Here is a 23,051-nt window from a genome sequence, read left to right as displayed (position 1 = left end):
CGTGCTTCCCAATCAAGGCTCCCCAAAGGTGCCCGATGTCCACCCGGGGCTCCCACCTCGGCCGGGCTGTCATTTCCACCAGAAATGCCTTCAGCATCCCAACCCACCTCCACCTCACTGTCTGCCTGGCAACCTGGTATTTGCTGTTAGTTCAAGGCTCACTTTAAACATTACCTCTTTGCCATGCCTCCCTTATCTCTCCCAAATTAGGCATTTCCTTCTGGGTGTCCTCACCTCCCCTAACGGCTATCGGAACTGTTTGTGAGCCCAGCAAGGGCAAGAATTGTGTCATATTTGTTCCCAAATTCTCAGTGCCTGGCAGATGGCAGATGCTAAATAAATATTTATTGACGAACTCTGATTACCCCTGGAGAGGCTCACAGAGCCCAGTGCCCTGAGTCGCCTTCCTGGCCTTGCCGCTTCCCTCTGCTCTCACATAGGGAGCCCACCCTCTAGGCAACGGAAACTTCACATCGCTCACCCGGCATCTTCCAAAGGCCATGTTTTTTTTAACAGTATGGTTTCCTCCCGTGGGAATGTCTTTCCAACCATCATCTTCCATTATGACTCATCTTGGCTGCCACTTCCTCCATGAAGCCTTCCTTGGTTCCCCGAGCAGGAATTAATCCCCCCTCTTCTGTTCTTCCCATCATCCTCCCTCTTCCCAACTAATTCTGCACCGTCCAGAGCCCCAGCCTGGCTCAGTGGGTGCTTAAGAGATGCGTGCTGTCTGTTAGCTCAGCGAATTGTAAACCATCTCTGGTCACTAGCTACATCTTGCACAGAGTGGTATCTCCCTATCTCCCATGAAGCCAAGCACTCAAATGGCCACTCACAGGAGGCAGACAAGGTGTACATGGTAACCTGAGAGTCATGTCAAGGAGCCAATAGCCCCCAGTGTGAAAACACAGATAACTAACACCAGTGTTGCCGGTGACTAAGTTCTTGTCTCGTCACAGAAAGAATTCATAGATGAAACACGGAGATCAAGAAAATAAAGTGAGGATTTATTAAGGGATGGACAGCACACTCTCAGGGGGAGCACAGGCAGGCTCAGGTGAGCGGCCGCCCTGAGTTTCTCTGGCAAGTGGGTTACATAGGGTGTAAAAATGAATGAGCAGAATATTCATTGGGGAGGGAAGGGTTTGGGGTCATATTCTCCGATCTCCATCCCAGCTCCACCTTCCAGAGAGGAGGAGGGATTTTTGTCCCTATTTAGTCTGGATCGGAAGTGTCATGGCATCAATGCATGATGGGTATTTCTAAACTGCAAGGCTAATTTTATTGGAATGAAGACGTAATGAGCAAAAGGTTACTTACATTCAGACACTGGAGATTCCTGCCTCTTCTCACTTTTCTTTGTTGGCCTCCAGGCCACCTGTCACCCCAAAATGTGTGATTTCATATCAGACCTGAGGTTCCTACTTTTCTCTGTCTGCCCGAGGACCCCCGTTGTTCACATGATGTATGGTCTCCTGCCATTGGCCCAGGCCCCTCCTTTTATGCCCAATTACTGCCACTTGGCCTGGGTCTCCCTTTCTCTGCTCATATCTAGCTATTTACCTGCTCTAACACCAGGACCCTAGAAGAACCTCCCCCAGGTGCACGCCCAGACCTCCTGCAGGGAGGCAGAGACTGAGCATCTCAGTCATGCCGAGAGCACCTGTCCTGGACACCCTCCCCATATGCCTGCCCACCTTGCTCTTGGCTTTATGCATCCCCAGCCCAGCCCAGCTTTCTGGCCGCACACTAGTGTACACTTAGAGATCTCTTTGCATGGGGTGTTAGCCCTCAGCCTCTAGGTCCATCAACTACGTACGTATCCTGGTAGCTAATCCTGATCCGACCCCAGCCTTTGGGAGTCAACCTCACCTATCACTCATGTGCTGGCACCATGGATAGATCTGACCCCCCTTCGACCACCATCGGCAGCACACACACATGTGCACGTGCCCACATACACACACAAGACTATACAGTGATACACACACGTGGGTTAGAATGTGATCACGGGGTTAGATGTTGCAACCGTGTTTAGCGCGTGAGGACAAGCCCTGGGCAAAGGTTGGACACTTAGCACAGTGTCCAGATTTACGCAAGCACTCAGCAAATGTTTGTTGAATGACTAAATTGCTGGCTGGCTCACTTTCCACCTCAGCAACTATCACTGATTTGACACTCCTCTGCCCACCTGAAGTGCTGGCCTGTTCAACCATGCCAGGTGCCTGGTGTCCCAGCAGCACCCTTGAGGGACAGGGCCCCCATTTTGGTACCCAAGTGTCTGCAGTTACAGTTTATCAGACACAGTGTGTTACCTCCCCTCTGGGTCTCAGCACACGTGCTGGAAGTTCCTGCTTTCACCCCCTCATTCCTTCACCTGCCTTACTCCTGGTCATCCTTTAGGTCTCACCCATCTGCTGCTACTTCATTCAGAAAGCCTTTCCCAAGTGCCTGAAACTGGATTAGGTGAGTTGCACTGGACAAAGAAGGAAAACAACTTCTCTAGTTCTCTTTAGAACTGCTTGTTACAAACATCGATAAGGTCGGCCAGAACTTACATGAAATTGCACAAGTGGTTATTTACCAGGTGTCATCATGTTATACCTTTGGGGTGTCACAATAACCCTGCGGAGGGATGTGATGGTTTCCATTTCAGAGATGGGGAAACTGAGGCTCTGAGATATTAGGTGCCCACCTAAGGTCACGAGAGCAAGTGAGCCAGAGAGCCACGCATCACAACCCACGTCTCCTGGCACCAAAGCCTGTGTGCTTTTCATTTCATGGGGTGGGGCTGCAGCATTAGCAGGGATGAGGACGGATGTGAGGAATGGGCTCAGAAGCTGTGCAGTCCTGAATTGCCTAAAATAAGAGAGCGGGAGGGGACCCTGCCCCCTTCACTCCATGCAACCCCAAAGAGCCCTCAAAACGAAGGAGGCACAGCTTTATTTGTGTGTTCCAGTTCTTTTTCCCAACCCTGGGCCATTCGTGAAGTATATTAGAAACCTCTCTGTTATTTTTTTTAAATTTTTTTATTGAATTATAGTTGATTTACAATATTGTGTTAATTTCTGGTGTACAGCATAGTGATTCAGTTATACAGATATATTCCTTTTCATATTCTTTTTCATTATAGGCTATTAAAAGGTATTGAATAGAGTTCCCTGTGCTATCCAGTAGGACTTTGTTGTTTATCTATTTTATATATAGTAGTATCTGCAAACCTAGAGTTCCCAGTTTATCCCTCCACCCACCCACCCCCTTCCCCCTTGGTAACCATGTTTGTTTTCTATGTCTGTGAGTCTGTTTCTGCTTTGTAAATAAGTTCATTTGTGTCTTTTTTTTAGATTCCACATGTAAGTGATGTCATATGATATTTTTCTTTCTCTTTCTGGCTTACTTCACTTAGTGTGACAAACTCCAGGTCCATCCATGTTGCTGCAAATGGCATTATTTTATTCTTTTTTATGGCTGAGTAGTACTCTATCGTGTGTGTGTGTGTGTGTGTGTGTGTGTGTGTGTGTGTGTGTGTGTGTACATCTTCTTTATCCAATCATCTGTCAATGGACATTTGGGTTGCTTCCATGTCTTGGCTATTGAAAAACGTCCTGCTATGAACATTGAGGTGCATGCATCTTTTCAAATTATAGTTTCCTCTGGATATATGCCCAGGAGGGGGATTGCTGGATCATATGGTAAGCTTATTTTTAGTTTTTTAAAATTCATATTCATACTGTTTTCCGTAATGGCTACACCAAACTACACTGCCACCAGCAGTGTAGGAGGGTTCCCTTTTCTCCACACCCTCTCCAGCATTTGTCATTTGTGGGCTTTTTAATGATGGCCATTCTGACTGGTGTGCTAAACCTCTCTGTTTCAGATAAGCGTCCCTATTTACCTGGCAATCATTTGCTAGTAAGGGTTCTAAGTAAAGCTAATTAAGTGGGAAGGAAAGCGAATGAGGGACAGAGTGATGGTGGGAGCCCTGCCCTGCACGCTGCCAGCTCCTCAAGTCACTGCCTCAGTCCCCTCTCCGGGCCACCAGGAAGAACATCCTGGTGTAGTCGGACCGATTATCCAAGAGGGTCTCAGCTGCTCGCGGAGCCTTCTCCAGCTTTTCAATGGTGAAGCCGATCTCCTGCAGGGCCTCCAGCAGGAATTTCTCCTCCAGGGGCAGTGTGGGGAACCACTTGTCCCCCACCATGTAGAAGGTGGAACCGAAGGTCCCACTCAGCACCAGATGGCCCCTGGGCTGGAGCAGGGTCTTGATGTGGCGCAGAGCATCCCGGCAGGCCCCCAGGGTGGGGCAGGCAGCCTCGAGGCACAGGGAGGAAATGAGGCAGTTGGCCGGGGGCAGGACCGCAGGTTCCAGGGGCCGTTCTTTCAGGATATCACACTTGAGCACCTGGCGGACAGCTTTCCTTAGGCGCTCCTCCTTCTCCGCCCACCTGTCTCTGGGGTGGAGGGAAGAGGAAAGAGGGGCCAGCTGGGTCATGCTCATCCCGTGGAGTGCACACATCACCCCTGGCCACTCTCTGCCTGGCACACAGACTCTCAGAATATCAGGAAACCGGTTTTACAGATGAAGAAACTGAGTCCCGGAGAGAGACCTGGCGAAGCCAGCCGTGGACAAGCCCAGGACCTGTCGACCCTGCGGTCAGCACTCTGTCCAGCTACAGGCTGTCTCCTGGCAATGCGCTTCTGGCGGGTAGCCTGTTCTCTTTCTGCTAGTCCATGTTTAACACGACGCAGGCAAGTGCTCCCAGAAATGGGAAGTCTGCCTGGAACCAGCTGAGCAAAGCTACAAATTTTGTTGCCCTCCCCCTCCCCCATTTCTCCATTACATTTCCTCCCCTGTGTCCCCCGGCCCCTCCACTCAACCTCCTCATCACCTCGCTTGTTCACTTCTTACCTATACCCGTTCTCAGGATGCGAGCCTCATTCACATATTTAAAAAAAATTTTTTTGTAATTGAGGTATAGTTGATTTACAATGTTATGTTAGTTTCAGGTGTACGGCAAAAGGATTCAGTTATACAAGGTCTCATTCATATTCAGGTATGAGTAAGAACTAGCACTTAACGGTTTACTCTGCCTAGCTCCATATTTTTTTAAAAAGTCATAGTATTAAGCAAAAGGAATAAGAATCTAATGTGCAACTTCAACCACCTGACCTAACTAGGGAGGGTAATATTTGAGGAATGGAGGCCTATGGTGGACCTTCCTGGTGCTTTGAAATTGAATGAAAATACACAAGATAAGTAAATTCTCTTCTACCTGCAGTGCAAGTTGGGTCTTAAGTCTAATCTCCACCTCTGGGATCCACAAAAAGATTCCACAAGTTTAGGGCCCCCTGGAGGTTGTAATTGGAACAGCAGGGCACCAGCCAATCAGCATGGAGGCAGCTGGGCTGCTTCTCCGTCCGCTTGGGCACAGATGTTGGCGTTCTAGGTGGGCTTCCGTGCCTGTTTCTTCCTGGCTCCAGGTTTGTCTCTAGCCAGCTCTTTCTGTTCCCTCTTTTGGTCTTTATAGGATCACAGCTCACTCCCCCTCCTTTCTTCCTCTTGGGGCCCCACTGACTTGAAGCTCTTCCTTCTTGGTCTCCATCAGCCCTGCCATTTCTACATGAGCCCCATGGAAAGTTCTTGATTCAGGAGCTAAGTGAAGCTCCTGGTATTGTGGAAATCCAAAAGCAAACAACAAACCCCCTACCTGTTCCCCTCAAGCTCACACACGTATTTCACCACCGGGGACCAGTCAAACGCCCCCGGCTCCTTCTTCAGCCACTTCTCCAGCTCCTGGCGGTTCTTGTCCGTGTAGTCCGAGGCCACGATCACCTCGAAAGTCTCGCAGGCAGAGAGGAGCTGGTAGATGGTGGGCCCAGAGCCGATGTCAATCAGGAGTTTTCCTTTCAGTCCACCTGTTTTAGAACAGGAACATCCATTCTGAGTCAGCAGTCCTAAGGCAGGGCTCTGAGGTCCACGCTTCCGGAAAGGCTACGCTCTCCCTGTCCTACTGGGAGAGGCTACAGGGAGTTGACCATCTGGAGATGTAAACTCCAGGACGGGGAACTTTGCCTGCGCTAACAGCCCCAGTGCACTGGGCATCGCGGGTAAGAGGGGAGAGTTAGGAGCAGAGGAGCTTGCTTGGGGCAAGGAGCAGAGGACTATCTTTGACATTTCAATTGCCAATTTACTGTAAATAAGTGTCCAGAGAAGAAACCTGAATCCCAGTCTTGACAACACTGGTTTCCTTGTTCCAAGCACTCTTTGCCGATGTGCCTTATGGCACCGCTGAGACCATCTATAACATTCCAAAGGTCATTCAGCAAACATTTATTGAGTACCAACTGTATTCCCAGAAATCTGCTTGGCAGTGTGGGGACTAGATGGAGAATACAGGGGCTGCTCACAGAGCCCTTGGTCTCCCCTTACTGTATTGCCTTCTCTCCAGCCACGAGTGGCTGGGTTGACGCTAAATATTAATAGCGTTTGGGCTCTGGCAAGAGTCTTCCAAGATAAACAACAAGGCCACAAGGAGGGAAAACTAGCTGGACCCCAAGGTCCTGACCAGCTGTGGGACTTAGCCTGCTCGCTTGCTCCTGGGCTCTGCTGCCACGCTGAGTTTGTCTGTTTGTTGTTGTAATGGTAGGGTATGGTGGCCGATCAGTTAAGGCAGGCATCAAAGGTTTAGGAAAATTTGATGCAGAAAATTTTTAATTGGGAAAATTCTAGCTATTGGGCTATGTTTTCTTCTCATGTGAATTATGAAAAGATACCCACTATTTGATTTTATTGGTCCAGCCAGCCTAGCATATTTCTTCCCTTAGGGGCAAATCTGAGAGCCACCCACCCGCAAGGTTTTCATGGGTCACAGTGGTGATCCAGCCGAAGACCAAAGGCCACTATGAATTTGGAGCAAGGCCACCTAAACTTTCTGGTGCCCTTGTGGCTTCTTTGGCCACTAATAGAGAGCAGACAGGCCCACGAAGGGCCACAAAGACCGCAGCTCTTAGGTTTTATTGGAGGAGAAAAATCTGACCTGAGAAATTTTGAGGGCATCTCGCTATGTACCACACGTCAAGTACACATAAAATCTTCCTGTCAGGCAGTTCCACACACTCTGAAGATCCAAAGTTCCTGTTAATTATCTGGCTACTCTCTCCACTCCCACTATTGAAGAAGAGCAGCCTCTGATTTAAAATTTGCATGGCCACCCTTCCTCCCACAAACCTCCCCCAGGGTGGAAGGAGCCTGGCACCTGGTTTAAAAGTAGCATTGTAATGTTTTAGCAGGAAATGGAGGACTTCCTTAGCCATAGGGTCCTGGTCCAACTTGAAGTACTCCAGGTAGGACGTGGGTTCAAAATTCGTCTGATAAACATCAGGCTTCTTGGATTCCTGAAGAGCCATGGAGGGCAGTGGGCTTTGTCCAGGAGGAAGCAGCAACTGGTCTGATTGCCTGGGCCCTTCCTGGTGGCACTTAGGCTCAGTCCCACCCCCTCCCCTCAAACCAAACACTTGGATGAAGGCCATGAAGCCAATGAAGGACGTTTCCTGAACTCCTCTCCCTTTGGCCATTCACCTCTGTCAACACTCACCTCCTCCCGTCCGTCCTCCAGCGGCAGACACCACTGCAGCTCCCAGGCTTTCAAGTGGCTTTGGCCTCCATGGAAAGGTTTCTAGGCTCTTTTGCTTCATCTATTGCATCCTATTCTACAGCGGTTTTCCAAACTATTGAAAAAGCAGACCTAATTTTTAAACTAAATCCCCTGTGAAGCCCCAGTATAGATGACAGATAATAGGATGGCAATGCCTTAGTTGGCTTTTCATCTTTAGAGCTGTCTGAACTACACCCGCCCTCAGCACAACACCTTGGTTGGTGCCCTGGACAACTGAATGAATGCTGATAATATTTAGTAAAATCGGGAAGACAGAAGAACAGGTTTTGGTTAAGGACTGAGGAGGGTGAGAAGATGAGAAGAGATGGGTTTAGTTGTGAGCATGCTCAGCTTGAGGCTGAAAAATCTAATCTAACCTGGACACAAGTCTAGAACTCACAGGGAGATCTGAGCTGGAGCTGCAGACTTTGTGGGATGTGTGTGCCAAGCTGTTCTATAACTGAACTGAATTTCTTCTTCAAGCCCCATTCAGATGAGTGATGGACATTAAATCTCAACCTTATAGTCTTCCTTCAGCAGGGGTGGGGGTGGGGAGCTGACTTGGTGGCAGGCAGGGGGGCTGGCACCTACAGACGTTACATTGTATAATCTGGTCCCTGATCACTGATTAATAAAGGTTCAGCATCCCCTTTACCCAACCTCCATGCCTGTATCCCTCTCTCTCTGTCGCATTTCCATTCCTCACTCAGGAGCAAGGGAAACCCCTCCCCAGTTCCTCAGGATGCCCTGGGCTGAGAAACCACCGTGGTAACATTTCTTCTTCTCCCACACTGTGTTGAGAATAAGGACAATCCGGGATCTCAATGCTTTCTAGCCCAAAAAGGGCACAGTTTCCTATGTTCCCATTTTCCTAAATAAGAAAGGACAGAGGAGAAATTAAAATGTAATTAACAATACAAATTTGGTTTTTTATATACCGAACTCTGATTCTAAAAACAGAAGGTAAGTCTTTTTAAAAAAGTTATTCATAGAATATTCAAAAGTTGACAGTATATAAAACCACAGAGAAATTACAAAAGTTCCTAGAAGTAGAAATAATATATAGTAATATACTCTGATCATAATGCAATAAAATGAGTATTAATTATAAAACCAGAAAACAAGAGACTCTACCACGTAGAAATTTCTTTCATTTTCTGTTAAACACTTTTGGATCAATGAGAAAACCAAAACAAAAATCAAAAACTATATAGAAAAAAATTCTACAGATAAGAATCTGTAAAACACAGATAAAGCAGAGGAAGAGTGATGATCTTAAATACTTATATTAATAAATAGAAAAATAATGAATTAGGTTTCAAATCGAGACGTTAAAAAAAGAATTAATACATTTAAAGAAAGCATAAGGATGAAATTGATGAAATAAAAGCTGACATTAAAAAAAGAAGGAAGTAATAAGCACAGAAGGCAGATAGCAGTGACGGAGTGAGCTGGATGAGGGAGATGAAGAAACGCAGGCAGAGGATGTAAACGTCACTTCAAAAGCGTTTCTGCGAAGGGGAAGAAAGACATCAGGCAGCAGCTGAAGGTGGATGAGACTTAGAGATAGAAACACTAAATATTTTGACAGTAGAGGGAAAAAGTCAAGGATGGGTGCCAATACAAGTCAGATTGATGGGAACGAGCAAGAAACTGAGAGTTCACAGCTGGAAATTGTGTTTTTCCTGAAAATAACGAGTACAGAGAGGTGCAGGTGTTTGAGATTTGAGGTGAGAACCAACAGCCAAGGGAGGGCAAAGACCAAGGAAATACAGAATTATTAGAATATTTTCAAAGGCTGGGATAACTTGGTAGGTAGTTCATTCTTACCAGAAATGTGGTTTTCTCCAGCGTGCTTAGAAGTCTGGGTGCAGGAGAAGTGAAGATGCCAGACTGATGTAATGTCGGGATTTTCCTAAGCAGGTGAAACAGAAGGTAGGTGGGCAAGGAAGGTAGATGAGAAAGCCGTCTATTCATTTATTCAAAATGCATTCATTGAGCGCCAGATAATAGGGAAACGTTTAAGAGCATAGGTCTGCAGCTGAACTGCTTCGATGCAAAATCTAGCACCACCATTTGTAAGTTATATCCTTGGACAGGCAGGCTATTTAAACTTTTTTCCTTTTTTGCCTCTGTTTTTTATCTGGAACTCATGAGGATAGTAACTTACCTCACAGAGTTGCTGAGAAGATTAAATGAGTTAATTCAAAGAACTTAGAACAGAAATTTCACTTCTGACCCTGATGGAGTAATAAACAGCGGAGTTGCCTTTTACTATAAACAGCTACAAAACTGGACGAAATGTATGAGGCAGCTGCTCTCAGGCACTGGGCAACAGGCAGTGCACAGCTGCAATCCCCGAGGGAAGGCAAACACATAAAGTGAGCCCACGACTCACCAGCTGTCTGCCTGGGGACAGTTTTCTGATTGCAGGACAGCAAGGTGAGACCCAAGAAGAGTCCAGCAGTCCTGCTGAGCTGAGGAAGCAAAGACCAGAGTTTGGAGCTGCTGGAGCAAATGGAACTTGTGGAACTTGTGCCAAGAAGGAGGGAGTCACATAGAGGGGTCCCCGACAGTCTACGTGGGCATGTATTCATTTGCTAGGACTGCCGTAACAAAGGTCACAAACTGGGTGGCTTAAACAACAGAAATGTATTCTCTCATAATTCTGGAGGCTGGAAGTCCAAAATCCAGGTGTCAGCAAGGTTGGTTTCTTCTGAGGGCTGTGAGGGACGGTCTGTTCCATGCCTGCCCCCTGGTGTCTGGTGGTTTGCTGTCAATCTTTGTCGTTCATTGGCTTGAGGATGTATCACCTTGATCTTCTCCCACATGGCTTTCTCTCTGTGCAAGTCTCTGTGTCCAGTATCCTTTTTTATAAGGACACCCATTATATTGGATTAGGACCCACTCTAATGACATCATTTTAAATTTAATTACCTTTATAAAGACCCTATTTCCAAATCAAGATTACATTTGAGATATTAGGGATTAAGACTTCAATGTATCTTTTGGGATGAATACAATTTAACCCATCACACAGGTTCCCTGTCAGGTGTTGGTCAAGAACAGGGCTGCACACGTACAGGCTGAGACTGTGTGAGAACCTGACTGCTACGGAGTTGAGAGCAGAATGAAATTATCAGACGTCACACAGTGCTGGGAGTCATTGTTCCAGCCAGAGTGCAGAGATCTTCTTGTTAGAGGACCAGCTGGGGCACCAGAAAGCTATTCTTTGGGAAGAAGGATCATATTCTGGAATAAAGCCAGCTTTAGACTCACCCTAACAAAGCCTAAAACCAAGACTTGACAGGGGCAAAGAAAGCCTCTGACAAATTAATCACCTGCCCAAACAAAACACAACACTCTTTAAGGGAAAACAACACAATCCAGACTCCTTCAGCTAGATCACCCACACAGTGAAAAAATCACTAGATAGGCCAAAAAAGGGGGAATACATTACCCATAAAAATAAAAGCTATCAATGAAAACAAACTCTGAGATGATCCAGATGTTGAAATTAGCAGATGAGGACTTTAAAGCAGTAATAATAGATGCATTCAAAGAGTTAAAGGAAAATATAGTCTTGATGAGAAGCAAACAGGAAATCACAACAGAGAAAACTTTTTAAAAGAGAAATTCTAGACTGAAAATACAATTTCTAAAGTGAAGAATTCACTGGATGGTTTTGACAGCAGATTAGAAAATGGCAGAAGTGGGAGTCCGTGAACTTGAAGACAGAGCTATAAAAATTACCAATCTGAAGACAAGAGAGAAAAGAGGTTGAAACAAAAATGAACAGGATCTCAGTAACCTATGGGACAATATAAAACTGTCTAACATTTCTGTAACTAGAAGCCCTGAAGGAAAACAGGGAGAGAATGGGGTAGAAAAAGATATATAAGGAAAAATGGTCAAAGTTTCCTGAATTTGATGAAACACATCAACCTAGAGATCCAAAAAACTCACCTAACCTTCAAATAAAGAAATTCACACCTAGGAAATAAAGTACGTAGCTCAGTGGTAGAGCGTGTGCTTAGCATGCACAAGACCCTGCGTTCAAACCCCAGTCTTCCATTAAAAAAAAAAAAAAGCCACAGCTAAGCACATCAAAGTTAGACTTCTGAAAATTGTGAAATCAAAGAAAAATGACATATTACATTCCGGAGAACAATGACACAAGAATGGCTGAGTTCCCATCAGAAACAGTGGAGACCAGGGGATACAGGATGATGTCCTTAAAACTCTGTACAAACAGATAAAAGAATTCTATATCCCTTCAAAAATGAGAGTGAAATAAAGTTGAGAGAATTTGTCACCAATAAATCTGCACTATAAAAAAGACTAAAGGAAGCTTTTCAGGCTGAAGGAAAATGGTACCTGCTAGAAACTCAGATCCAAAGGAAGGAACAAGCAGCCTTAGAAATGGCAAACTCTAGTCTCCTTTACCTCAGTTTGCTTTCTGCTTCCTCCAGACCCTCAGTCACTTTTTCTCCCTCTGCAGCCTTAAATACATCCCATTAGGAGATTTTTGTGTGCTGATCTCCCAGAGATCCAAGAGGGTCAGAGGAATAATGGAAGACTTGGACCCAGCTACACCAGGACGACTGACACAGCTTACTTGTCTGCTCAGCAACTAATTTGGGAAGCTTCCCCTGGTCCTATTGCAGAGAGAAAAATTCAGTGAGGTGAACCAGGCAGGATTTGAGGTTATGATAAAGACTATTACAGAAGAGAGGAGAGGTTTTTTTTTTTAATGACATCTGACATATGATGAGCTCCTCAAATGAGACTCCCTGGGGCAGCCCTGGGCAGATGAGAATTGGCTGAAGACAGCCCAGAGCAGAAGTCCACAGGTGGGCGTCCAAGAAAAAACGCACTGGGCTTCAAGAAGCAACTATTAGAACTTCTACTTCTACTTACTTGTTAAATCCTTTAAAAAAAAAAAGTCTTTTTTTACTTTAGTATGTTTTATACTTAATATGGTAGTGCAGTAGTATGTGTACATAATATATAAACAAATGAACAAATATTGGGGTATAGGGTCAAAATTTAAGTGAAAATGGTTTTCACTTCATTTTTTAATGAAAAAAGGGTGGAAAATGACTGACCCCAGAGGAACTGTAAATGCTGACAAAGACTGCTTTACAGATTTCATCTTAGGACTCACACCGTTGGTATAGCCCACAAGGTTTCTGAGCCAGGTCGGCAAATTAGCATCCAGGCAGTGGTCTGAAAATACATATTCCCAGGTATCATGTCCACAGGTGCCCATTCGGAAGGTCTGGGATAGGTAACCAGATATTTGAGTGTATTTTTAAAGAAGCAGAACAAGAGTCCATGAGTTTCAGAGCACAGCTGGTGTGGGAACTGCAGTAAGAACAGAGTATGGGAACCGACCTTCTCCTAACACGCCTCAGGGGCTGCAAGACGAAGGAATTTTGAGAAGAACTGGGAGAGCTGGGCAGATGGTCTGTCCAGCTGGGAGACGCTGGGCAAGGGACTAAAACAAGAGATACAATTATCTGATCTGAGGGACCCTGTAATAGGGCTCAAGGAGATCGTGGCTTTCATAGATCCTGAGGGCTATCATAGCACCGTCCTGTGGACTGGAGTAGGGTTGACCAGATGACTCTACTCCACAAGCTGTCTTCAGACCCTTTGCTCCTCTTCACCGTTACTACCCTGCCCCATTTCGGGCTCTCATCATCCCTTAGCTGAGAAGTTAATAATAACAACCCTTTCTTCAACAAGTCAGCAGCATAGGGGGTTGGAGATTTAAGATCAATAACAGATGCAATGCGTGGACCTAGTTTGGCTCCTAATTCAAACAGATCCACATTAAAAAAGTTATTTTTGAGGAAATCAGGAAAATCTGCATATGGACTGAGTGATGATCCTAAGGAATCATCTCTAATTCTTGAAGGCGTATGAATGACGTCAAAGTTATATATATACAAGAGAACTTCATTTTTAAAGAATACATACCTTGAAGGATGTAGTGGGGCGAGGGGAAGGATATGATGCCTGGAATTGTGCATAAAATACCTCGACAGAAACAGAGAAGAGGGAAGAGAAAGGAAAGAAAAAGAAGGAAGGAAAGAAAGAAGACTGCATGGAGCGAGTGTGGCAAAATCTTGCTAACGTTGAATCTCGGTGACAGGCTTCCTCATACTATTCTACTTTTGGGTGTCTTTGACATTTTTCATTTAAAGAAAGTTTTCAGCAAAGAACTGAAACAGTGTCTGGCACGCAGTGTTATATAAGTATTGGCGTTTGTCGTCATAAAAGCTGTGTTCTTAACACAGTTAACACAGTTCTTAACGCCAACAATATGGCGGCAAACATGGCCAACAGGATCCTGGTTCTCACACAGCCCACACGCAGCGGGAGTGGGGCCTGGACCACAACAAGTAGACAAAGGAGATAACATCAGATGGTGGCAAATGCTTTGAAGAAACAAACTTTAGATGGGACGGTCAGAGAAGACCCCACCCCCTAAGGGGTAATATTTGAGCTGAGACCTGAATTACGCATGAAGGAGGCAGCAAGGAAAAGATTTAGGCAGAGGGAACAGCACGTACATAAACCTGTTCTGTCCGGGAGAGATGGAAGGCAGCGACGCTGGGTCCAGTGGGAGAGGGAAGTGGGAGAAGATGGGTCAGAGGAGTAGACAGTGGCCAGAAAGGAGAGAGGCATGGCTGGCTAGAAAGACAGAGTCCCGTGGCAGGCAGGAAGAATACAATTAGGAAAACCCCTGCCTGCAGTAACTCGAAAGACAGACCAAGTATATACAGAACCTGTAGCTCTAAAAGAAACTTTGGGGAAAGGACCCAAATATCAGTGTATGCTGCTTGTTCCCCAGTCTTTATAGTATAGTAGTATTATCGAGATGAGTTCTCGGAAAAAATGACAAATTTCCAAGAAGAAATTAAAGGAAATAGAGTGTCTCCAGATATTTGCGTTTTGGGGGATGTAGGTAAGTGGACTGTTTCTATGCCTTATGAAACGACAGGAAATAAGACAGGAAAAGGCTTCAAGCGATACAAGCTTATTATTAAAAACTTTCTTACAGAGGGATTCAGTTCCATGGCAAACATCAAACTGAGAGCGTTCTGACTCCACCCACGCCAGCCCTTTCAGAGGGCCCCAAGGCAGCCACAAGGAAGTTGACAAGGAGGCTCTGGATTCGAGGAAGAAAAAAAAAATGACGAATAACCATAATAACACAAACAATGATAAAAGCAGTTTTGACAGCTAAGGGGAGGAAAGACCTTTTTGGGTGTGGTTACCAGCACGAGGAATGGATTAGAGGCAAAGAGATTGAAAGGTTATTTTTGAAGAAATTGAATTGCCAAACCCCCAACGTGACCCTGGCCTAATAAAAGCCTTGAAACGTTGGAGCTTAAAATCACACTCAGTCCCCGGAACCATACAGGTAGGAATCAGGCTGGTGGTGGAAGCTGTGCCATCCTGAGGGAGGTCCGACTCCCAGGACCCCCTCTGGATGGGCCAGGGCAGGTGACAGTTAAGGAATGATTTCCCAGAGGCTGGAGCCAGGGTTCAGGCAACAACAGACTAGGGGATTCCTCCCAGACCGGAGATTCAGAGCTTTCCCCATGACCAGGGCTTAGGGTCTTCACAAGCACCTGTGTGCAAGGACCCCACCATCGCTGAAGACTATGGACTCATGTGCAGTGGGTTAGATGGTGTCTCCCCAGAATCTACATCCACTGTAACTTCAGAATATGACCTTACTTGGAAATGGGGGTCTTTGCAGATGTGTTTAAGGTAAGGATTGAGATGCGAGAACCCTAAATCCAATGATGATGATCCAACGAGAGTGTCCTTACAAGAGGCAGAGACAACACACAGAGACACAAAGGGAAGACGGCTATGTAACAACACAAGCGGAGACGTGGCCACAAGCCAGGAAATGCCAACAGTCCCAGAAACTAAAAGAAACAAGGAAAAAATTCTCTCCTAGAGTCTTCAGAGGGAACGTGGCCCTACCGATGCCTGGGTTTTGGATTTCTGGCTTCCACAACTGAGAGAACAAGTTTCTGTTGGTGTAAGCCAGCAACGTGTGGTAACATACACCGCCCTGGGAAACCGGTGCTGGGGACACTGCCTCTTTCAAACCTCTTCCCAGCAGCAGTAACAGTGACTCCTCCTCACGTGATAGTTAGAAGTCAGTCACCTGGCCACACCTAACTGCAAGGAAAATAGAGCCTGAATTTATACCAAGAAAGAGGAGAAAACCAATTACTGCAGAAAGCAGTGTTGCTGAATGTTTCCACACTGCATAGCCTGGGCTCTTGTCATTTATTTTAGCCATATATTCACGGACGGAGTGGGGTACAGATAACAGAGCTTTTAGTTCACAGGGCTGATGGCGAGGACCACACATCACTCAGAGATCCCGAAGTTTGAAACAGATACAATGACAGGATGGAGTTTTGGGTTCTTTCTCCTAGGGAGTGAATGTGTCCCATATGTGGGAAGAAGAATGGAAGCAGATATTTGGGGATGGAAGGACAGATTGTGGCAGAAACTGCTAGCTCTTTACCAAAACTTCATCTCTCCTTCCTCTGAACATAGCTGGATGACATGTTCCTGTCCCCTTTGCACTTTGATGTGACCACGTGGTTGAGCACAGTCCAATGGAGTGAAAGCAGGAAGCACACATGATTACTGGGCCAAGGCTTTCAAAAAGCTGGCAAGCTACTTGCAAACCCTGTCTTCCCTTCTTCTGGGTAGATGAAGGCGATGACAAGGCCTTCAGAGATGGCAGGACCCAGGCTTTAGAGAAGAGCCACTGCCGACCACAAACATCCCCCTTGGACAGCCGAAGGAGTGAGACATAAACTTCAATTATATTTGAGGCATTGCATATTTCGGATCTATTTGTTACAGCAACTAACATTATCCTATACACTCAATGGAAAAGACAGGTATGGATATGCGTGAACAGGGCTTCTGATAAGGGCATGCTAAGTCTGAGATGGATGCCTGACTGACATTAACATGTATGTGTCAGTTCAGCAGTTGAGTCTGAAACTCACTGGAAAACTCGAGATGAGAGAGAAAAGTTGGGGAGGCATTAGCATGTACTAAAAGCGGCAGGAGTAGACACCACAGAGGGAAGAGGGGAAATAAGGTAAGAGGGTCAGGGAAGCCTTCAGGATAGTCTATTATAATAGCCAAAGCGCCAGCAGAGGAAGATGAAGAAGGTAGCCAGCGAGACTGAGAAGCAGCAGCCGGTGGGGTAGGGGGCAGAACCAGGAGAGTGATTCCCAAAGGAGCCAGGGACGTGGAAAGCTGCTGAGAGATCGAGCAAGGGGAAGACAGCAAGGCAGCCCTGGTGCTTTGGAAGATGGAGCCACTGATGACCTTGGCAAGACAATCTCAATGGAGTAAAAGAGGAAAAACCACAGATCAGAAAAGGTTGTAAGAAAAATGAAGGAAGACACTGTGTATTGACAGCTCTCTCTAGAATTTTGCTGTTTAAAGGAGGAGGATTTGGGTGGTAACTAAAGGGGGAGGTGGGGCCAGGGAAAGCTCTGTTAAAATGGGAGGTGTTTGCATGCTGATGGGAATAATCTGGTTGAAAGGAAGAAATGGAAGCAGCACAGAGAAGAGAAAAGTGCAGCAGCAAAGGGTTTGGAAAGCGGGAGAAAGTGAGACCCAGAGCCCAGGAGGAGGAGCTGACCTTTGACAGGAGGGCGGACGTGGAATCCATTGGACGTGTCACTCTGGGTCTCCGACTTTGGGGCTTCTTGGCCCTAAGCATTAAAGACAGCGCCATCTCCTGAAGGCAGGCAGGCAGGCAGAGGGCTGGGCTAATGTCATGTTGTTCTTGGTGCTTATTTTCGCTTGTTGTTCTTGAGACTTCAGAGGGGATCTAAATTAAATATTCCAGCCCGGTCTCCGCTGTGCTCTGGGGAATTAAGGAAAAGGTCAAGTGCCTGTGCTTGGGTAACCAGTGTTAAGGAGGAATCCAAATGGCAGGGGATTTCTGAGAATCAGGTGACTACCAGTCAACCCAAACTTGTGTGGTCCAATCCGCACCCCTACCCCTGCTCCTACCATTTTGTAACTGCCTCCTTTCCCAAGTGGGAATTAATTAGAAAAAGCCTTTTCCTTCCTCTGCCCATCAGACCAACCATCAAGCATGCACTTCCCCCATCTCACCACCTGGTGTCACTAGAAGCTCACCCTAAGCTGAGGACCCCTCTGATTCAGGTGGAGGGAGAAACTCAAACTGAAATGCTTTTAAAACAACTGCCAACAGGTAATATGGAGCCAGAGGTATCCTTGGCACTGAGGCTCTTCACAGTTGGCAAGAGTCATAAGAAGTTCAGTATTGAGAAGGGTCTTCCAAACCATTTAGGTGCATCCGTTTGAGATGGCGGGAGGTGCCAAGAGACAAGGAGAGAGGCAAAAAGACCCAGCCTAAGATCACTTCCAATCAAACAACCTGTAGACGCAAATGTCTAAGGGACTGGAGAGTCCACTGCGGCCCAGGGAATCCGGGTGTTAACCAGCCAGAGTGGGGCTGTGGAGACTTTGGGGACAGGTACTGGCTCACCGCTGTATCAGAAGGGCGGGCCTATGTAGGGGCAGGAGCTGCCTTCAGCAACCTTCCCTTATGGCTTTTCTAGGCCTTCTGAAGGTTCTCAGGGAGTAGGAATTGGTCCCGTTGCCCCTGCCCCCTGCTGCCAGCTCTCAGCCCTCAGGGAGCCAGAGCCGGGGTGCTCTGAGTCCCCTGTGCAGCCCTCCCGGGACCTGCCTGCTTCTCTCGTGGCAGCAAAGCTTTTGAGGAGCTGGATTCCCTCCGAGGCAGATCTTGCCTCAATGAAAGATGAGGCCCCATGGGTCCCCGGGGTTTGGGCTGGCTGCCAGAGCTTCCAGTCCAGACTTTTGGGATGAGAGGAGCTGGATTTGACAAGGCCAGCTGGTCAGTGGGGGGAAAAGTTGGGAGAAAAGTTGGGAGAAAAGTGTCAGGTAGAAATACTGACTCAGGAAAATGTCTGGAAGGTCAAACTGAACTTTCTCCCAAGTAGTTTAAGGCATTTCTCTTCTGCCATATTCTCCCCTTATGCAGAATATGGACCACATTCCCCCCTTACACAACCCAATCCGGTATAGAAGGGGCCCCAAAGGGTCCAAAGCCCCTTACAAGGGGCTGCGCTTTCCAGGTCACTTTCCAGACCTACCTGAGCAGTAGATGCACCTGCAGCCAGTCTCCACTAGGTGGAGACAGAGTCCCAGTGATGCCAGCAGGGGACCCGAGGCTCCTGGGTCCTGCCTTTGAGGGCTGCAGCCCTGGAAATGAACGTCTAGGCCACCAGCCCGACTCCCAGGCCAGCCTCGAGCCTGCTCTTTCACACCACACCACCCCACCCCACCAATTCATAACTTTCATTTTTATAGCACCGTGGCACTTAGAAAGCTGATTCACTTGCCTTATTTCAGTTGACAGTGTCCTGAGAGGTGACAGGGCAGGCATTATGGGACCCCACTTTACTGCTGAGGAAATAGAACCTCAGAGCGGTTTTGACTTACAGTCAGGTCACACAGTGAATGGCAGAGCTAGCCTCAGGTCCTCTTGACTCTGAACACCAGGTAGTCGCAGCCAGAACTCATCCCCGTCCCTTAGGGGGCGCCCAGCACAGCAGCCACCACACTACAGCAAATCAGAGTAGAGCCTGGGTGCTTGGTTCCATGCGCCCATAGGCTGCACCCTGACGGGGCCCATCTGGGCTTCAGAATGCTGTCATGCCCTGAGGCCAGGCCCAGCCCAGCCTCCTGGGACTTGAGGGCACTCAGAGAAGCAGACAGGGCCAGCCAGCCTGGTGATGGGCACCACTGCACCCTGGAATGGGGGAGCAGGCAGGACACCATCCCACAGGAGCCCACAGCTTCCCTCCACTCACCAGACCTGCCAGGTGTGCCGGGTGGAGGGAGGTGGGCCCATGGCTAAGGTGGGACTTACGTCTGCCCTTGGCAAGGCTACTGAGAATGAAGGAAAGCTTCTCGTGCCTACATTTCCAGTAAATTCTGGGCAGGCGCGTGAATGAGGCAGAAAAAAGCTTGGGGATAGAGGCTTTGATTCAACACGGGATGTCCCTTCTCATTACAAGGAGTGGAAGGTCTGAGAACATACAACTGAAAGGAAATTGTCAAACCTGGGTGGGTGGGGCCAGGAGCTGGGAGGACTCCTTGGCAGGAGGCCTGTCAGAGAAGAAACAACGGACCTGTTGGAATGAGAAGTCTTGGCTTCAAGCCCCACCTTTACCACCGACAGCTGTAGAGTCATGGTCTCAGTTTACCCATCTGTAAAATGCAGCCAGTGCTCAGCACCTCACAGGGGCTGTGAAAGCAGAGGGAGGCTCCCAAGTGTCCTCAGAATAGCAGATCCTTCTGTGGGTGAGCAGGGGCTGGAGGGCCATGATTTTCTCACTGTTGTCCCACCCTGGGGACTCCGTGAGAGGGCAGACTTGGGGACTCAGTGCCAGGCATTGTCTCTGCACCAGCCTCCCTGGGGAGAGGAAGAGGAACGAGGTGCAGCCAGCCGGATACAGTCCTGAGCTGCGGAAAGCAGCAGCTTTGCTATTAATGTAGTCGGTAAATAAATAAAGGAGGGCTGAAGCTTAGTGTACAGCAATCAGTTTACAACTACAGGGTACTTAGCGCTGCAGGGGGCTGCAGGGCTGCGGAGTCAGGTTTAAAAGAGTGAGTTCACTTTCACTGAGGTGCCCCCTGGGGAGCAGAAAACACAGCCCAGAGAGGAGCCCTCCCTCCTGCCAAGCCACGAGGGGCATGGGCTGGGGGTAGGGATGGCCAGGCTGGGCCCGGAGCCACAGAGAGCTGGCGGATGGCCGCCCATCACAGCCCAGCCCAGGACCAGGTCCATGCATGCGGGCACACACGCACATGCATGCGCACACACACAAACACACAGTGATGCCCAGGCAGCTCCCTGCCTGAACTGTGTACTCTTCTGGGCTGGCTGCTTCTCCCTTTGCACATGGCAAACACAGTTCAGGTATCTCTAGGAACCGCCATGGGCACATGTAAGGGGAAGCAGGGACGCCTCCCCTGAGGCCCCTACGCTGCCGGCGACATGCACGCGCACGGAGGTGCCTGGGCGGCGCGTGATATGCACCCAAGTTACCCGGTTCCGCCGTCCCTGGCAACTCCGACCTCAACCCCTAATGCTATCTTCCTCCCCTTCCTTCTTTCTCTGTTTATTCAACAAAGATTTATTGGGTGCCTACTGGGTGCCAGACAGCGTTAGGCTCTGGGAGTATGGAGATAACCCACAATTCCTGTTCCCGAGGAACTTAACTTTGGGTTCATGGCGACAGTTAAGAAAGCGGGTGATTACAGTGCACGACGGCAATAGGACCAGAGGGGCGCTCAGTGCAGCCTCAGTGGCCAGGGAAGCTTTCTTGGAAGAGGTAGGGTTTGAGCCGAGACCTGAAAAATGAGAAGCTGGGACAGAAGGGAGGTGAGTGCGTGCGGCGCCCGTGCAGCTCCCAGAAGAGGAAACAGCGCACGCAAAGGCCCTCGGAGGGGCGGAGCCCAGGGTCTTCCTGAAACCATCTGCGGTCTGGGCCACGCGGTGGTGGGTGGCCAGGGAACACGGGGTGATCCTGAGATGAGACTGGGGTGGCTGGCAGGGGCTCTGTTGCAGAAGGTCTTATAAGCCTTGTTAAAGAGTTTGAATTCCATCTGAAGAGTTATGAGGGCCTTCTATCAAAGGAGTGGCATGATTCAATCAAATGAGTGCCATGCCGCTCTTTTCATTTTGGGGAAACCCCTCTGGCTGCCCGCAAAAGGAAGCAGAGGGTGGAACAGAGGGAGGCAGAGCAGCTGGGGGTCAGTACTCCTGGGGACCCCCCTTCCCGGTAGGGGGGAAGGGGCTCAGAACAGCCAGCACGGGAGGCCTGGCCATGCTGAGCCGTGGCCTTGGACTTAGCTGGACATCTCCGTCTCCTCACCTGCCACAACTTGCTTGAGTCTTTAGCAAGTTTCTGCTGGTTCTACGCCACCTTTGGAGGGGTGGGGGGCCCTCAGGCGGCTGGAGGGAGAGCTGTTAATGCCAATACATGTGACTCCAGTGCCCACCAGAACCCCGTTAGCCTTGGCCAGGAAGGCACGCTGTCCCTGTATGTGGGGAGGGGTGGGTCCCCACCTAATGTCCTTGGAGACTCGTTCAGGAGGAATGTAGCCACTCCCCCGGCTGCCCGGCCCCGCCCCTGACCCCAGCAGAGTGCCCTGTTGGCAAGTCTGGTCCTGGAGGTGGTTGCCCGGCGTGGCGGGCTGGGGCAGAGGGCAGCTGCGCCTGGGCTGGCAGGGGCGGGCAGGGGGCGGGCGGCCGGCCCCCTGCCCCAGGGAGGGAGGCTGGGGGATTGAGTCAGGCCACGGAGCGTTCTCAGGCTGGCCCGGCCAGGGCCCCTTTCTCTCCATGAGATCATATCTGGGTCAAAGAGCATGTAAAGCAGGCAGACCCCAGCGGCCACACAAAGCCCATTCAGCCCAGCCCCTATTCACTCACCTCCTCTCCCCCAGAGCCCGAGCACCGCGACCCCGGAGCAGCGCCTAAGCCCCAGCTTTGATGTCCAAGAACAGAAAACGGCGATTAAATGTTGTTTTAAAGAGGGAGTGCTCACTGCCCTCCCATCTGTCAAGAGAAAGCTGAGGCCTGGGGTGGGGAGGGGCGTGGAGGAGGGGCAGGGAGGCCAGCGGGGTGGGGGTGGGGTGGGGGGAGAGACCTGGGGAATGAGCAGGGACCCAGAGAAGAAAGGGGTGGATGGATGGCTTGGAGGAATGGGGCGGAGGCCCAAAATCAAACCAAATATATTTTGGGCAAAGGCTTGTTTCCCAAGATGAGACATATGGGGAGAGGAAAATAATGTGGGGCAGACACAAAGGCCAAAAGAAACCCCAAGAGAAATGAGAGAGGGAGGAAAAGAGAGATGAGGTGAAGGAAAAATGACAGAGCAGAGAGCAGGAGAGAAGAAAGTGCAGAGGGACAGAGAAGCTGCCCCACAGAGGGACCGCGTCTCCCCCTCCTGGGAAGGTCATCTGTCCAAGGAGGTATGTGTAGCTCCAGGCAGTTTGCATCTCGCAACCTGAGGGTCACACAGACCCCAGCCCAGGTCCCCAGAGCACAGGAGCTGGAAGGCCCCTCTTCCAAGTCAGCACCCAGAGCGGGCAGGGAATCGGGCCTCCCCGCAGGCTGGTGCTGGGAGTTTATCAGGCAGCAGGTGGTTCCCAGGGACCCCTGGATGATGTTGGAGGTCAGGCCGGCCAGGGGGCCCTGGAAGTGGTTTTCACACCCTGGAGGGACAGCTGCAGCTCGCACTGCTGTGTTCCTAGACTTTGGTG

At 48.8% G+C, this 23,051-nt stretch overlaps 1 protein-coding gene across 2 annotated transcripts; it reads right to left on the bottom strand.

The window, feature by feature from the left end:
• Positions 1-3,074: 3,074 nt before the first annotated feature.
• Positions 3,075-8,515, bottom strand: NNMT (nicotinamide N-methyltransferase). 2 transcript variants are annotated; one of them, XM_031443674.2, is made up of 3 exons: positions 7,596-8,515; positions 5,709-5,916; positions 3,075-4,451 (listed from the first exon to the last, which is right to left on the bottom strand). In XM_031443674.2, the coding sequence occupies exons 1-3, from the start codon at positions 7,693-7,695 to the stop codon at positions 4,019-4,021; spliced, it is 741 nt and encodes a 246-aa protein (XP_031299534.1). In that variant the 5' UTR covers positions 7,696-8,515; the 3' UTR covers positions 3,075-4,018. The 2 variants fall into 2 exon arrangements, with proteins under 2 accessions (XP_031299534.1, XP_031299532.2); XM_031443672.2 differs by lacking the exon at positions 7,596-8,515 and adding an exon at positions 7,257-7,584.
• Between the last annotated feature and the right edge of the window lie 14,536 nt (positions 8,516-23,051).

This window comes from Camelus dromedarius, chromosome 34, assembly GCF_036321535.1.
Source record: "Camelus dromedarius isolate mCamDro1 chromosome 34, mCamDro1.pat, whole genome shotgun sequence".
NCBI classification, from domain to species: domain Eukaryota; kingdom Metazoa; phylum Chordata; class Mammalia; order Artiodactyla; family Camelidae; genus Camelus; species Camelus dromedarius.
The sequence above is the reverse complement of the archived record's forward strand: the minus strand, read 5'-3'. Positions and strand labels throughout refer to the sequence as shown.